The 14338-nt window shown below is 51.3% G+C and overlaps 6 protein-coding genes across 6 annotated transcripts; 4 read left to right on the plus strand and 2 right to left on the minus strand.

Annotated features, from left to right (window-relative positions):
- Window positions 1-24: 24 nt before the first annotated feature.
- On the plus strand, window positions 25-3093 carry N7496_000434 (uncharacterized protein; the record flags this gene model as incomplete). The annotated part of the gene is made up of 1 exon (XM_056693365.1): window positions 25-3093. The coding sequence occupies one exon, from the start codon at window positions 25-27 to the stop codon at window positions 3091-3093; it is 3069 nt and encodes a 1022-aa protein (XP_056560094.1).
- Window positions 3094-3334: 241 nt separating this feature from the next.
- Window positions 3335-4480, minus strand: N7496_000435 (uncharacterized protein; the record flags this gene model as incomplete). The annotated part of the gene is made up of 1 exon (XM_056693366.1): window positions 3335-4480. One exon carries the CDS (start codon window positions 4478-4480, stop codon window positions 3335-3337), a length of 1146 nt encoding a protein of 381 aa, XP_056560095.1.
- Window positions 4481-5096: 616 nt separating this feature from the next.
- Window positions 5097-6690, plus strand: arp6 (actin family protein; the record flags this gene model as incomplete). Its single annotated transcript, XM_056693367.1, has 4 exons — window positions 5097-5601; window positions 5670-6366; window positions 6430-6492; window positions 6552-6690. The coding sequence occupies 4 exons, from the start codon at window positions 5097-5099 to the stop codon at window positions 6688-6690; spliced, it is 1404 nt and encodes a 467-aa protein (XP_056560096.1).
- An 809-nt stretch (window positions 6691-7499) lies between these two features.
- N7496_000437 (E3 ubiquitin-protein ligase) lies at window positions 7500-8725 on the plus strand (the record flags this gene model as incomplete). Its single annotated transcript, XM_056693368.1, has 3 exons — window positions 7500-7891; window positions 7953-8477; window positions 8554-8725. 3 exons carry the CDS (start codon window positions 7500-7502, stop codon window positions 8723-8725), a joined length of 1089 nt encoding a protein of 362 aa, XP_056560097.1.
- A 344-nt stretch (window positions 8726-9069) lies between these two features.
- N7496_000438 (3-hydroxyacyl-CoA dehydrogenase family protein) lies at window positions 9070-10183 on the minus strand (the record flags this gene model as incomplete). The annotated part of the gene is made up of 3 exons (XM_056693369.1): window positions 9070-9800; window positions 9908-10007; window positions 10058-10183. The coding sequence occupies 3 exons, from the start codon at window positions 10181-10183 to the stop codon at window positions 9070-9072; spliced, it is 957 nt and encodes a 318-aa protein (XP_056560098.1).
- A 253-nt stretch (window positions 10184-10436) lies between these two features.
- tof1 (putative DNA repair protein (Tof1)) lies at window positions 10437-14129 on the plus strand (the record flags this gene model as incomplete). The annotated part of the gene is made up of 4 exons (XM_056693370.1): window positions 10437-10523; window positions 10584-10821; window positions 10882-13014; window positions 13069-14129. 4 exons carry the CDS (start codon window positions 10437-10439, stop codon window positions 14127-14129), a joined length of 3519 nt encoding a protein of 1172 aa, XP_056560099.1.
- Window positions 14130-14338: the final 209 nt, after the last annotated feature.

Below are 14338 nucleotides of genomic sequence, written 5' to 3' on the forward strand. Positions count from 1 at the left end.
TTCAAGTCTCCCATCACGTCAAAGATGGAGAGCCAACCGAGAACCACTACCCGCCCAGCAAGTGGTATTCCACGGCTAGCGGCGTCCAGATTGCCCCTGCCAACGTCCACAGCATCGAAAACCATTCGCCCCTCCCCCTCCCGCGATCGATTGCAAGCCGACCCTGGACTGGACCATAGTCGTCTCCGAAGACCGTCCCATGAATCGCTGCGGAAACCACCAACAACCCCACGTTATTCCTTGTCAGCAAAGCCAATCGTCCGACTTTCTCCCAAACGGGATGAGCCTCAAACGGAAACGGACGCAACACAAACATCGGAGAGTGCGAGCTTATTAGGTGGGGGCGTCGAAGATGGACTTACGCATGAGCCTCGCGGTCGTCTACGAGAGGAGCGTCCGTCCCTCTCGGAACGGACCATAGAGACAATTGCGCATATCCCACCATCGCCAGCTTCTGTGAAAAGACAATCGAGCTTTTTCAACGGAGCCAGCCCGATACGGTCTCCATCTCGGACGCCATCCAACGTGTCCACCTATTCAAGGTCACCGTCACGATCATCCTCGGGCCAAGCAAACGGCAGTGACCTTCTGTCCCAGCCCGTCTCCAAGCTCCGATTGCCTTCCCGTCCTCGCACGTCCGTGCCTTTGACCTCATCTTTGGCATCTGGCAAGGTTTCAGAGACCAGCGATAGCCCTTCGAAAATGCGATTGCCATCCGCGAGACAAAGTATTGGACCTGGAAGTAACATTGCCGAACCCAAGAAGACCGCGCCTGGGAAATCCAGTGTCCTGGGAGGGTTGCCTGCCAAGGCGTCGCCTGCTCGCCCTTCTCTGGCGAAGAAACCTTCAAAGCCTGTTCTGTCAGACATGGGTCCTCCTGAACGGCCACTTCAAGTACGGAAGACGAGAAAACCTCAGACTGATTCTCCATCTTCTATGAGGTCGCCCTCGACCACTTCACGATACGTCTCTGCTGCATCCACCATGCAGGATGAACTTACGCCGGAGCAGCAGGCGCAGAGCGAGGCAAGGAAAGCTTCCAAGTCATCCAGTGCCCTGCGAGAGAGTATTGCAAAGGCAAAGGCCGCTAAGAAAGCGGCAGCAACGGCGGCAAGCAAAGACATGCCGAAACCAGAAGCCGTCAATCCGTCTATCAATACGTGGGAAAGTATCGATTTTGAGGATCCCTTCAACCAGCTTCCTAAGGGTTCCAACACGGCTGTCCTTAAGAAACGCGTGGAGGGTGCTCGTATGTCAGGTACATTGAATATTGCTGCAATGTCCTTAACGGAGATTCCAAAAGAGGTGCTCAACATGTACGAATTCGACTCTGAGAACTCATCCAACTGGTTTGAGAACGTGGACTTGGTCAAGTTTATTGCTGCAGATAACGAATTGACCGAGATCGCGGATGCCACTTTCCCAGATATCGACCCAGCGGACTTTGACCCTGACAGTAATGAGCGAGGCCCTCAATTTGGTGGATTGGAGACATTGGACCTCCATGGGAACAAGCTCCTCTCTCTTCCAATGGGTATCCGGCGACTTCACCAGCTCCGCGTCCTCAATTTGTCGAATAATGATTTAACCACGGATAAGCTTGAAATTATCATGGAAATTCCATCCTTGGTAGACTTGAAATTGGCAGCAAACAAGTTGGAGGGAGCATTCCCTTCAGAAATCGGTCGTCTCCGTCAATTGGAGACTTTGGATCTGCGGAATAATGCTATCACGAGACTACCAAATCAGGTTTCCGAGCTGACCAATCTGAAATTCCTGGATGTTGGTGAGAATGAGTTGACCGCTTTACCATTCGAAGCCTTGAGCAAGCTTCCTCTCAGGACCTTGAATGCCCCTAAGAACAATCTGGCGGGGACTTTGATCCCAGAGAGCGTGGACCGGCTTGAGGATCTGCAGTCTCTGAATGTTGCAAACAATGGGTTGGACGTTCTCGCTGCCAACGATATGATCTCTTTACCCAATCTTCACAGCCTCATTGTCAATGTAAATCGCATCAAGGCCCTTCCTTGTATTTCTACATGGCAATCTCTATCAGTTCTCGCTGCCGAAGAGAACCGTCTGACGGAGATTCCGGCCGGCTTCGTGGACCTCAAGAACGTCAAGACGGTTGACTTTACTGGCAATAACATCACTCTGGTGGATGAGAAGATTGGGTTGATTGAAAGCCTGTCGACATTTAAGATTGCCAATAACCCACTTCGTGAGCGGAAACTGCTCAGCATGAGCTCGGATGAAATCATTCAAGATCTGCGGAATCGATGCGAACCCGAACATCAAGATACGGATGATGAGGGATCAGTTGCGACTCAGTTTACATTGGCGCCGGAAACCCCAGAGCTGGAGAATGGCTGGCGGGTCAAGCCTGGTGGTGTTCTTGACCGATCATACTCTGACCTGACTGATTTGGAGTCAGACAAGATCGAGCTGATCAAATCGGATGACATTCGCTGCGTTTACTTGCAGCATAATGAACTGTGCTTCTTCCCTGTACCAGCGTTGACGATGCTTGCACAGGGACTGGTTGAGCTTGACCTCTCGCACAACCCACTCAACGGCGCAGAGCTCATGTCTTCTTCTCTTGAGCTGCCGAAGCTGCAAAGTCTTAATCTGAGTGCCGCTGGTCTCACGACCCTAGAGCCTTTGTTGAAACATCTGCAAGCCCCGTCGATGAACTTCCTCGACGTGTCCAACAACCGTCTCACCGGATCCCTTCCGCACATTCGACGGACATTCTTAGAGGTCAGGACTTTCCTGGCTTCGGACAATCAATTTTCCACCGTTGAATTCGAAGCGGTCCAGGGCTTGCAAGTTTTGGACATCAGCAATAACGATATTGATTCTCTACCACCAAAGATTGGTCTGCTCGGCGCAGAACGCTCCCCCCAGAACTGGGGCACGGGGTCAGCTCTGAGAAGGTTTGAGGTTGCTGGCAATCGATTCCGGGTTCCCCGGTGGCAGGTTGTCGCCAAGGGCACTGACGCTGTTCTGGAGTTCCTGAAGGATCATATTCCAACACAGGATCTGCCCGAGTGGGAGCATGAGGATGCAGCGGCTCGAGTGGACACTTTCTAATGGTGGCAGCTGTGCTCTCTCTCTTTGCATTTACTGATGAGACTTTACCAGTTCATATTCATCTACCATTTGTATTATATCTTCACCTTCATTTCCTCCAGTGTACATATATAATTTTAGTGGCTGTGTATCCCATCTATGTTCTAATCATGAATGCTGTCCTGACATGACTAGCGGTGTTTCATCACGCTAGCAGCTTTTTGTTCTTGCTATTTACAGCATCAAGCTTGTAGCCGAGCGTCTATTCGCTCGCAGCAGCATCAACCGGCTTGCTGACTTCGTCCATGACCTTGAGCCACGTCTTAGACCAAGCAGTGAACTTGTCGCCCGGTTGTTGCTCGCCGTCTGCATTCCACGGAGAAGCAACCGAGCTCACAGCCTGCGCAGCATTCTTCTTTGCCTTTTTGAGGTAATCTACCGCCTTGGCCCAGTTGCTCTCATACAAAGCCCCAGCAACTTCATCGACCTGATCAGGCACATTCTGCAAGTTGAGCATCAATGACTCGAGCTTTGCAATGCCAGCCGTCGAAGCCAAAGGCTTATCACCAGCATTCTTGAGCCGGTAGGTGAGAATCGCAGGATAGACCTGGGCAATAGGCTTGATGAAGCGCAGGGTCGACTTCTTCTGCTCCTGCAGCGCAGCAACATCCTCCTCGTCCTCGTCGTCCTCATCAGAACCATCATCCGATCCAGCACCCTTCTCCTCACCCATCAATTCATCAAAGAAGTCATCATCTTCCTCGGGATCCCAATCCTCAAGTTCCTGAACAGCATCCTTGACAAGATCGCGCCACTGCTCAACACGACGCATAACAAATCCTACAACACCCTTATTCGCAACCTCGGAAACAGTATCACAAGCATCCCACACACGACCCACAGCAACGGTAATACCATCCTTCTCCGTCTTAGAAATCTCCCCCTCTTTCTTCTTCGGATCCTCCTTCCTCGCCGAATCCTTCTTCTCAGCAATCCCCTTCACATCCCTCACCAGCGTAGCAAATTCCACCAAAGCAGTCTTAACCAACACAAGAACCTCTGAGTGGAAAGCCTTCGTATACCCAGCAGGCGTCACGAGCAGCGCAGCCGTTACCAGCGACGGGAGGACCGACTCATTGCAAGCGCGCAACACCGTGTTAACGGCAGAATGCGTAAAGGGCGCGGTAATAGCCAGCAGCGAGAGCTTGGTTACTTGGGCCTTGAGAGCCGCGGCGGAGTTTGAGAGGAGGGGCAGGGCGTTTGCGGCTGCGTCTGCGTCGGCATCTTTGGTTGGCGTTTGTGGTTGAGTGGACTGCGCATTTGCGGTTGTGGGGGAGGCGAGGGTAGCTTGGAATTGGTCGAGGAGGGAGAGTGTAGTTGAAATAATGACCGAGAATTGTTGGGCCATTTTGGAGAGGTGTGGTTGGACCACTTGAACCACTGTGTTGTAGGGTTTGGGTGGTTGTTTGAAGCTGGAGAGAAATTTTGGGCGGAGATTTTGATTGAAAGATTGGCCGCGGGGCTCGGCGGGGCTACTTTGTAGGGCTTTTGTATGAGAGTGGGATGTTCCTATTCTTTTGTTCGCGGATTTAATTGAAATTTGCAGTCGTATTCTTTGTTACTGTATATATGCTCAAAAATGCTCATAATGCATTGGATTTTTGTATTTTCCTTCCTTTGCGTGGTCAAAAATGTATGCCCACGCTCATACCTGGGCAGTACGTCGCGGATATATACATCTAGGGCCATGTAGCAATACAACTTGTCATTGACGGTGTAAGTACTTACAAACACCTAATTTACTTTGATCAAGTCCATAGAATGCAAATTCCATCCATTTTAATTTCAAAGTACTCTACTTATAGACAATACGATTAGCATTAGCGGCCCGTACGAGCAGCAATATTGAACCTGAATCCTCAGGCACCACAAAAAGTTACCTTTCAAACACGACAAACACGCGACGGAGCATCTCAAGAGCTTCAACTCTCGCCGTCTCTCAAGACACTCGACAATCAACAAAAATGGTGACAACGAAATCGCGCACCTCTGCGAAGGCTGCAAAGAACTCACCAGATGTATCAACTCGCCATCTGCCCGCGAAAACCTTCGTCCTCGACAATGGCGCCTATACAATGAAAGCGGGCTATGCCTGTGATCCCTCCTCCTCATCCGAAGAAGCCCTATCCAACTGCGTTTCAATACCAAATGCGATCGTAAAGACTCGAGAAAACCGGATCTTCACCGGTGCACAGCTTGCAACCCATGTGACGGACTGGAACGAGGCGGTGTTTCGCCGCCCGGTGGAGAAGGGATATATCGTGAACTGGGAAGCGGAGAGGGAGATTTGGGATCAGACGTTCTTTGAGGAGAAGGCGACGGCGCGGAATAAACTGCTTCGTATTGCTCACCCGGAGGAAACGACTTTGATTCTTACCGAGGCTCCGAATAATATGCCGGTCTTGCAGCGGAATACGGATGAGATGGTTATGGAGGAGTGGGGATTCGGAGGTTATGTTAGGTGTTTGGGTAAGAATAGACTTGCCAACCCTACAATCCAAGCCATGCTGATTCTAATTTTTATTTCATTTCTAAAGGACCAACCCTCAATGCCTGGAATGAGGTCAATTCGCTATTCGGTGACCCTCTCACCAAGTCCGACTCTGATATCCTGCCAAAGGACTGTCTGCTGGTTGTTGATTCGGGATACTCGCATACAACAGTGACGCCCGTATACAAAGGCCAGCCCCTTCAAAGAGCTATCCGACGGCTTGATGTCGGTGGCAAGCTCCTCACAAACTACCTGAAAGAGATCGTCTCCATGCGGCAATACAACATGGTGGATGAGACATACATCATGAACGAAGTTAAAGAGGCAGTTTGCTTCGTCAGCAATGATTTCAAGGCCGATATGGAACGAACCTGGAAGGCGAATCGCAAGCGTGAAGAAGCTCAATCTGTCGTAGTGGACTATGTGCTTCCCGATCCGAACGCACACAAGAAAGGTTTCATGCGCCCACATGATCCACTTTTACATGCAAAGAAAAAGAAGGGTGCACAATCTGGCCTCAGTGCAGAGATTCTCTCCGAGGACGTGTTGGTTCTTGGCAATGAAAGGTTTACAGTCCCTGAGCTTCTATTTACGCCCAGTGATATTGGCATGCAACAAGCCGGTATTCCAGACATGATTTTGCAGAGCTTGTCGGTACTGCCGCCTGGATTGCACGCTGCCTTCCTAGCCAATGTGTTGGTTGTGGGTGGTAATTCGCAGATTCCGGGATTCATGGAAAGGCTGTAAGTTGCCATTTTAACCATTTGACTTGCGATCAACATAGACATGTGCTAACTTATTTTCAGGGAGAATGACCTCCGTGGTATTGCCTCTTCGGAATGTGTTGTTCGTGTGAGATGTGCTGAGGAGTAAGTTATTTCAACGGACGCGTCCCCGTTCTACAGCATCACTGACCATCTTTTTTCAGTCCCTTCCTCTCTACCTGGCTCGGCGGCTCTCGTTTCGCAAGCAACCGCGAAGAAGTTGGCAAGCTGGCCATTACCCGCCAGGAATATCAAGAATATGGATCTGGATGGGCTGGCCGCCGGTTCGCCGGCATGATATGATTGCGGGTTAGGAGGTTCACTTGTTTAAATGATTGTCATTTTCGGAGTTCTGGGAACAGTATAAGCTCTAGGCCTTAGCTATGCATCATGATACCCTTGTATTTGTCTAATTGATGATTTTTACCCTTACCAAATGTATCGGCGGCTCCTCTCGTGTTGTTCCATGGTACTCTGCGGATTTATCCTTGGTCATAGTAGGCCTCCGCAACGTAAATGGATATGCCCTGAAAGTCTCTCTTCTCGATCTCATTGGCGAATGAATTTTGATATAGCATTACGCTCATTTTACACGCTCTCCTCTCCATGCTCTGTGTGCAACCCCCGGACACGGATAGTAAAGAGTCAAAGTGTACCAATAACCATGCTACCATACTACGATCTATGATGCCTATTCATTCGAGATACGCTACCTAGTACCGAATCTCTCAAGAATGGTCATATCGTAGTCACCCTCCGTTGCCTTGCATGGATCCCGGAAGAATTGGACCTCGTGGATGCCTCATTGTAGTTCTCATGGGCGGTGCCTGTATCTATATTCACGGCGAATCATCTTCGAGACTGACCTGATGAGTCGTTAGCAATCGCTTAGTCGTCGTAGTCGCTGCCTCAGAGAGGAAACACATAAATACCTCTGTCCGGGTCCTTCTTTTGACATCTATCTCGTCGTGGTAAACGTTGACACGCATCCTCACCTTCATCCACATCTTCATATCACGACAGACCAACACTCACGCAACAACGACCACCCATCCACACCACACTCTCTTCCTCATATCACATCATCAAACCGTCTTTCTTCGCCTTTGAAAATGTCCATCGGTCTGTTTCAGTTCCAGTTCTACATCCCTCCCATCGATCTTGATTTTGATCGATTGGGGGCTTTCGCAACGGTAACTGGCAGGCGTTTTGTTCAGCTTTCGGAGGCTCTGCGGTCTCGCCGCTCTCCATGGGCTGAGGACGTCGCACGCCGAGGTGGCACATCAAACCAGGCTTTGCAGCCTGTCAGACCTCGCGGTGCACCTCACCCTGGAGATGCGGGACCAGCAGCAACAACAGGAGGAGGCGCTCAGGGTGCAGTAGCACCTGGCCATCCAGCAACCACATCAGGTGGTAAACCCCCAGAAGAAGTTCAAGACAAGAAGCCCATGAGGCTTAAAGACAGACTGAAACTTGTCTTGAAGAGTGGAGGGGCCAACAAACCGTTAGTATCAATAATTCTTACTATAAGAGAATGAAAAACTTACTAACACTGCACTTTATAGTCGATGTGTTGCTTGCGATGAGCCAGTCAAGCCATCCAAGCTGGTTGTCGCCCCGTGTGGGCATCAGTACTGCCGGCCCTGCACCCGGGAAATTGTCAACGTCGCCTTCAAGGACAGGAGCATGTTCCCCCTTCGCTGCTGTGGCCAAGAGATCCCCGCCAAGCAGGTAGCCCCGGCACTGAACCCCCGGGGTCGACGAGTGTACATTGCGCGGGCGTTCGAGCACGCCACCCCCCAGGCCGAGCGATGGTACTGCCCGTCAGCCAACTGCAGGGCCTGGATCTCTCCCCGGTACATCAGGTCAGGGGCCAAGTCACAAAAGTGCCCATATTGCCGCGCCACGATCTGCCCGCAATGCCGGGATCTGGCACATGGACAACGGCAATGCACGCATGACCCTGGCCTGGGAGAGATCCTGGACATGGCCCGCCGTCGGCACTGGCAGCGCTGTTACAACTGCCATAGCTTGGTCGAGAGGAACCGTGGGTGCCCGCACATCGTGTGCAAATGTGGAGCAGAATTCTGGTAAGTCTCTGAGATGAAACTCATGTCCACGTTCTATCAGGTTTGATCAAGGTTCACGCTGACTTGTGAGAAATAGCTACATGTGTGGCCGACAATGGGCAACCTGCAGTTGCCGGCCAAGAGACGACGATGCCCTGAACGACCCCGCGTGGGGAGAAGAGGGCGGTCTCGACCCTGCAGTGGTCGTGGCGGCGATGCAGCAGGCCGATGAAGAGAATGCTGCGGAGGCCGTCCACGCCACTGTCTAGGTCGAGGACTGGCCATAGGGCGAGGGCGGAGGGAAGAAGGGAAGAAGGGAGGCGGGAGGCAGGGGAGGTGGTTTTGGGGATACCCAGGCGGTGATTACCGTGACTGGGCTCTGAGATTGCATCACCCAAGTGATGGGTGTGCACAATAAAACCAATAGCAATCTCAGTTCGTTTTGCATTCTGGAGCGTATTTTGAAGAATATGTCCTTTTGTATTTTATGTAGTGATCACGTTCAAAAACGACTCCAAGAATCGTAGCATACAGAAGGTATCTTGTAGTAGAACAAAAAGAATCGATTTTACGTCGTCAAGAAATCATACCGTCAATTCAGGCAGACACAGAATCAATAATCGTAGAAGCCCTTGCCGGTCTTCTTGCCCATCCAGCCAGCATCCACCATGCGACGGAGAAGACCGGCGGGTCTGTACTTGCTGTCACCAGTCTCCTGGTGGAGTACATTCATGATAGCCAGGCAAGTATCGAGGCCAATGAAATCCGCCAGGGTCAAGGGACCCATGGGGACATTGGTACCATTCTTCATGATATTGTCAATATCCTCACGGCCACCGACACCAGTCTCAAGGCAAATGACAGCCTCGTTGATATACGGCATGAGAATGCGGTTGGCCAGGAAGCCAGGAGAGTCGGCAGACACCGAGGCCACCTTGCCCATGCGCTCGACAAAAGCAATGGCAGTATCCATGGTCTCTTGCGAGGTCTGCAGACCACGGATAATCTCCACACCCTTTTGAATGGGGACGGGGTTCATGAAGTGGGTCGAGATCACCCGAGATGGAGCCTGCAGGTCCGTTGGGTCTGTAGTGGTGGCCGCGGCAATCTTGGTGATGGGGATAGACGAGGTGTTAGTGGCCAGAATAGCGTGCTTGGGCGCAATCTGAGCAAGGTTCTTGAAGATGGATTGCTTGAGATCGGGGATCTCGGGGACGGCCTCAATGACAAAGTCTACCGAGGAAAGGTCCTCCATCTTCACGGTGGGGGTAAGCAGGGCACGAGCTGCATCGGCGGCTTCTCGGGTGATGCGCTGCTTGGCGACATCCTTCTCGAGAAGCTTGTCTATAGGAGAGTATACAATTTAGCTAAAAGTTCGAAAATGGCGCTTGGCATCTTTGCAGAGTGCTATTGCAGTAGCCGAGGACAGCAGGACGAAAGGGTGTATTTACCAGCGAACTTGAGACCCTTGTCCAACGAGGCTTGTGACGTATCGACCAGAGTAACGGGCACTCCAGCCTTCTGTGCAGCAACGAGAGCAATTCCCAGACCCTTTTTTTTCATTAGCGACGAAAAACCTCTTGTCCAAGTCCGCTACTAACCATCTGGCCAGCACCGATCACACCCAGCGATTTAACCTCGGCAGCGCTCGTAGCAGCGGTCGAGCTGAAGCTGCGGGCCGCCGAAGGGCCATTGCGAGTGACGGAACGAAGAGAAGCAGCGAACATATTTGCAATTCGCAGAAAATCACTTAGGTTGCGGAGTAACAAAAGAAGGAGGAAGATTACGGCCAGTCGTATAGATCTTCACGTGCTGGGGGTCCCCGACCGACAAGTTAATCCGACGTCATCGGCTATCTTCGGCAGCGGGCGGCGCTGTCAGTTTCTCCGAATCGCCGAGGCAAACGCGTCCGAGACGCGTTATCCTATTCGAGTTACAGTGCACTCCAAGTGGTTCCATATTCAACAAAAGCATCCCACCATGGAGCAGGAGGTGACCTCCGTGGGCCATGACGTCCAGGTCATTGACCCGGATGTGCGCATGCATGTTTACAGCTTGGTGACCGCGGTATGTGACCTTTTCTCCTGATTACGGACTCGACAAAGTGCTGACGCGACTTTTCATTAGCTGGGAGGTTTCAATGGCGAAGATGCAGACCGTTACATGCTTGGAGACGACGCTCTCTCCTGTCTCCGTGATATCAGAAGATGGCTGAAGCTTTACGACCAAAGGAATAATCGTATGGATGTGGTGCGATGTCTTGGAGAAGCCAACTTGGTCATTGGCGATCTACTGCCCATTCTCTCGATCTGGTGGGCCAATGGACAGAACAGCAAGCATCTGACCCGAGTTGCTTTAGCATGCCGTACGTGGTGGACCCCGAATCTGAGAGATTGCGGAAAATTGAAAGGCTAACCCGGAGCAGTGGAATTGTTGGTGCCTTTGACTTGGCCTGCCGAGTATCATAGCCAGATGACCGCCAACCACCATCGCCACACCCCGTACATTCAGCAAATTCAAGTCCAGTACAAGCGCAGTATTCTCAAGTATGGCGGATCCAACCTCTTGCGCGCCGTCATCCGCGTTGCCCTCCCGAGCATGGCTATCCCCCGATCCGAGCGCGAGTCCCGAGACGAGGGTATCCTAAAGTTGATGCTCTACTTCCTACGGAACATTGCGATTATTACCACAAATGATCGACTTGCGGCCGAAGGTGACGAGGAGGAGACATCACGATCATCTACGATCAATGCATTCCAAGATCAAGATGCGTTCGCGCTCATTCTGACCATGTGTTCGAATGTCGCGGATGACTTCAACCAGCAGGACGTGGTTTTGCTGGAGATTCTCTTCCATCTTGTCAAGGGTGTCAATGTCGACAAGCTGTTCCTGAACGACGAGGAGCGAAAGGCGAAGCGATCCGATGAGCTTGGCGACCTTCTCCGTAAGGAAAGCCAGGTCAAGCGAGAATACGCCAGGAATGCGCCTACTCGCCATGGTAGATTCGGCACCATGATTTGGGTGAAACGAGACGAGAACAAGGTGTCTACAGTCTCTGGACAAGGTATTCTGCGAGACGACCAAGCCAGTCTGCAAAAAATGGACGAGAGCAAGAAGTGGAAAAAGCCCCAACCTCGCCGAAAGAAGGAGGATGTTGTCCAGTATAACGACTTTAACGTTCCTGCCCATCTCTCCTTACTAGCGACGAAAAATTTCAGGACGTTCGTGGAAGAGTTCCTGGACTCTGGATTCAATCCTCTCTTCACCCATGTGCGAAAGGCGATCGAGCGAGAGACGGAACGGGTTACCAGTATCAATGCTCGGCAGTTCTTTTACACAGTTGGCTGGTTCCTCGAAGCAGAGCGTGCTCGACGTGCCCGACGGGTTATCCAGCATGCGCAAAACGGGAAACCCGCAAAGGACGTGGAGCCGGACAGCTACGGTTTGGTTGCTGGCGTGTTGAACCAGGAAACATTCATCTCCTTGAACAGGGGTATGCAAAGTAGCCTGGATAATAAGGAATGGGACGACTTGACCGCGCAGATGCGATGCTTTACGCAAATCCTGTTGACCGTGCAGGAGATGGCCTTCTCTCCGATTGAGGAAGATCAAGAAATCGCCGATAATATTCAGAACCGAATCTTCTACGAAGAGACTACCCATGACCGAATCATTTCTATCGTGCGAGGGTACAAGGATCAAGGATTCGGCTATCTGGATGCTGCAACTGAGCTTGCTCATGTCTTCTTACGCATGCTGGAGCGTTACTCCAAGATCAACGTTGACCTGCAAATTCGATCGAAGCGACAAGCTAGGAAACGCAAGAAGGACGCCGCTCCGGCTGAACCGCAGGAAGGTGTAGAGGACGAGGAAGATGTCAATTCTGAAGACGAGGATTTGGTTGATTCTGCACAGGTGACCAAAGAGCGTGCTTTTGACTTTAAGCGATTTGCTGCCAAGTTCTGCAATCAAAGCTGTGTGAACACGTTCGTCGCCTTCACTGAATTCTATCGCGAGTTGAATTCGGAGCAATTGAAGCGAGCCCACCGCTACTTCTACCGTGTTGCATTCAAACAGGAGATGACTACCCTCCTCTTCCGGTTGGACATCATCCACCTCTTCCACCGAATGATCAAGGGCCCTGGGGGTCTGGACTCTACCAAACCCATTTTCAAAGAATGGGAAGAGTTTGTGCGGCAGATTCTTCGTCGATTGGTGAAGAGAATTGATCAGCGGCCAGCTTTGATTACGGAGTTGCTATTCAGCAAGATGAACTCTACAGTTTACTATCTTGAGTTCGGACATGAACGGCAAACTATGTCTACTGCCAAGCGACCACCGGTAGAGCTTCAATTCATCTCGAAGGAGACTCTCACCAAAGAAGCCAAACAGGGAGTGGTGGTGGGCGCCTTGGTTCTTGATGGGCGGGCGGATCTTGTGAAGTGGATTGTAGATGTGTTGAAATCGGCCGCCTCTGAACGTGAAGCCTGGGAAGCAGGAGACGAAGCTCGCCGTGCAGAGAACCCTGAGGCTACTAGCACACCCAACCCCTTGATTCGTATGTGTTGACGTATCTAATATCTTCGAGAAATCTTGCGCTAACCCCATGCAGATGTTCAACCAGGTGACGAGTTCATTGAAAATTCCATGTTCTCCAATGCCAAGCTCCGTCTTCTCATGGAGTCTATCGGACTGGAACGACTTGGCCAGGAGGATGTGCGTGGTGCTCAATGGGTCGTTCCAGCGTCCATGTCGTCGACTGACCTGAACGAAATCATTTCCACCATCAACAAGTCCGTCTTGAATCCCATGCCCGAAGGCAGCGACGAAGATCCTCGCCAACTGCTCCGTCGTAAGGAGACACGCAGTGCGCGGGAAAGCCTAGCGCAGGGCACGCTCGACGTGAACTTTGGATCAGACTCTGAAGGCGAAGATATTCCAGAGGGACCTTTGTTCCCGCCAAACCCGAGATCAAAGTCTAATGCGCTGGACGAGCTCAAGAAGAAGCGCAAGAAGAAGTCGCGGATTAGTGACGACGCCGAACAAGAACCTCTAGATGACGCCATTCTAGAGGAACGTCGCCAGGCCCGTCTTGCAAATGCGTTAGCCCGCCAAAGGAAGATTAAAAGTGATCTATTCATTCATGCTAGCGATGACGAAACCGACGAAGAAGCAGACCGGGAATTCTTCCGCCTCGAAGAAGAACGGCGCAAGGAACAAGCGCGGAATGTTGAGAACGCCATTCTCATGGGTGACACCGAGCCATTGCTGTCGGAGAGCAAGGGCAAGGGTAAAAAAGCGAGTGTGCGAAAGCGCAAGAGTGACACAACAGCCGCCGATTCCAAGCGTCGCCGTCGCGGATCAGGCTCTACGGGTAGTGCCGGTGACGATGAAGATGATATCCTCATGGCAGATCCGGATGAATTATCTCCTGTCTCTCAGCAGGAAGTCTCTACCAGCCACGGAGCCCAAGATGAAGACACGCCACTTACATCCACTGAAGATGAAATGGACTTTGATGACGATCTAGTCTTTAGTCGGGATCGGACTCGTCCATCGAAACCTGCCACTGCCGAGGCAGCCGTTGACAGTGACGATGAAGAAGAGATGCTCGTAGCACCTTCTAGTCGCCGCATGCGAGGCGGGTTTGTGATTGAGAGTGATTCCGAGTAAGGGGATTGGTGTATTCGGTGGATGTTATGTTTTATGATGACTTTATGAGGCGTTTTGCTTTGCATTGGGAGGGATTGTGATCGTGTCGGGAATGGAGGATACCTAGTTCGGGCATTTGGGTCATGTATGCATACATGGTTAGTACATTTTATGGAATGTTAGATATTGATTTAATCGATTGCCTGGGAGGATCGACGATATCTGAATTG

This window comes from Penicillium cataractarum (genome assembly GCF_028827025.1).
Source record: "Penicillium cataractarum strain IBT 29864 chromosome Unknown utg000001l, whole genome shotgun sequence".
In the NCBI taxonomy this organism is placed as follows: Eukaryota; Fungi; Ascomycota; class Eurotiomycetes; order Eurotiales; family Aspergillaceae; genus Penicillium; species Penicillium cataractarum.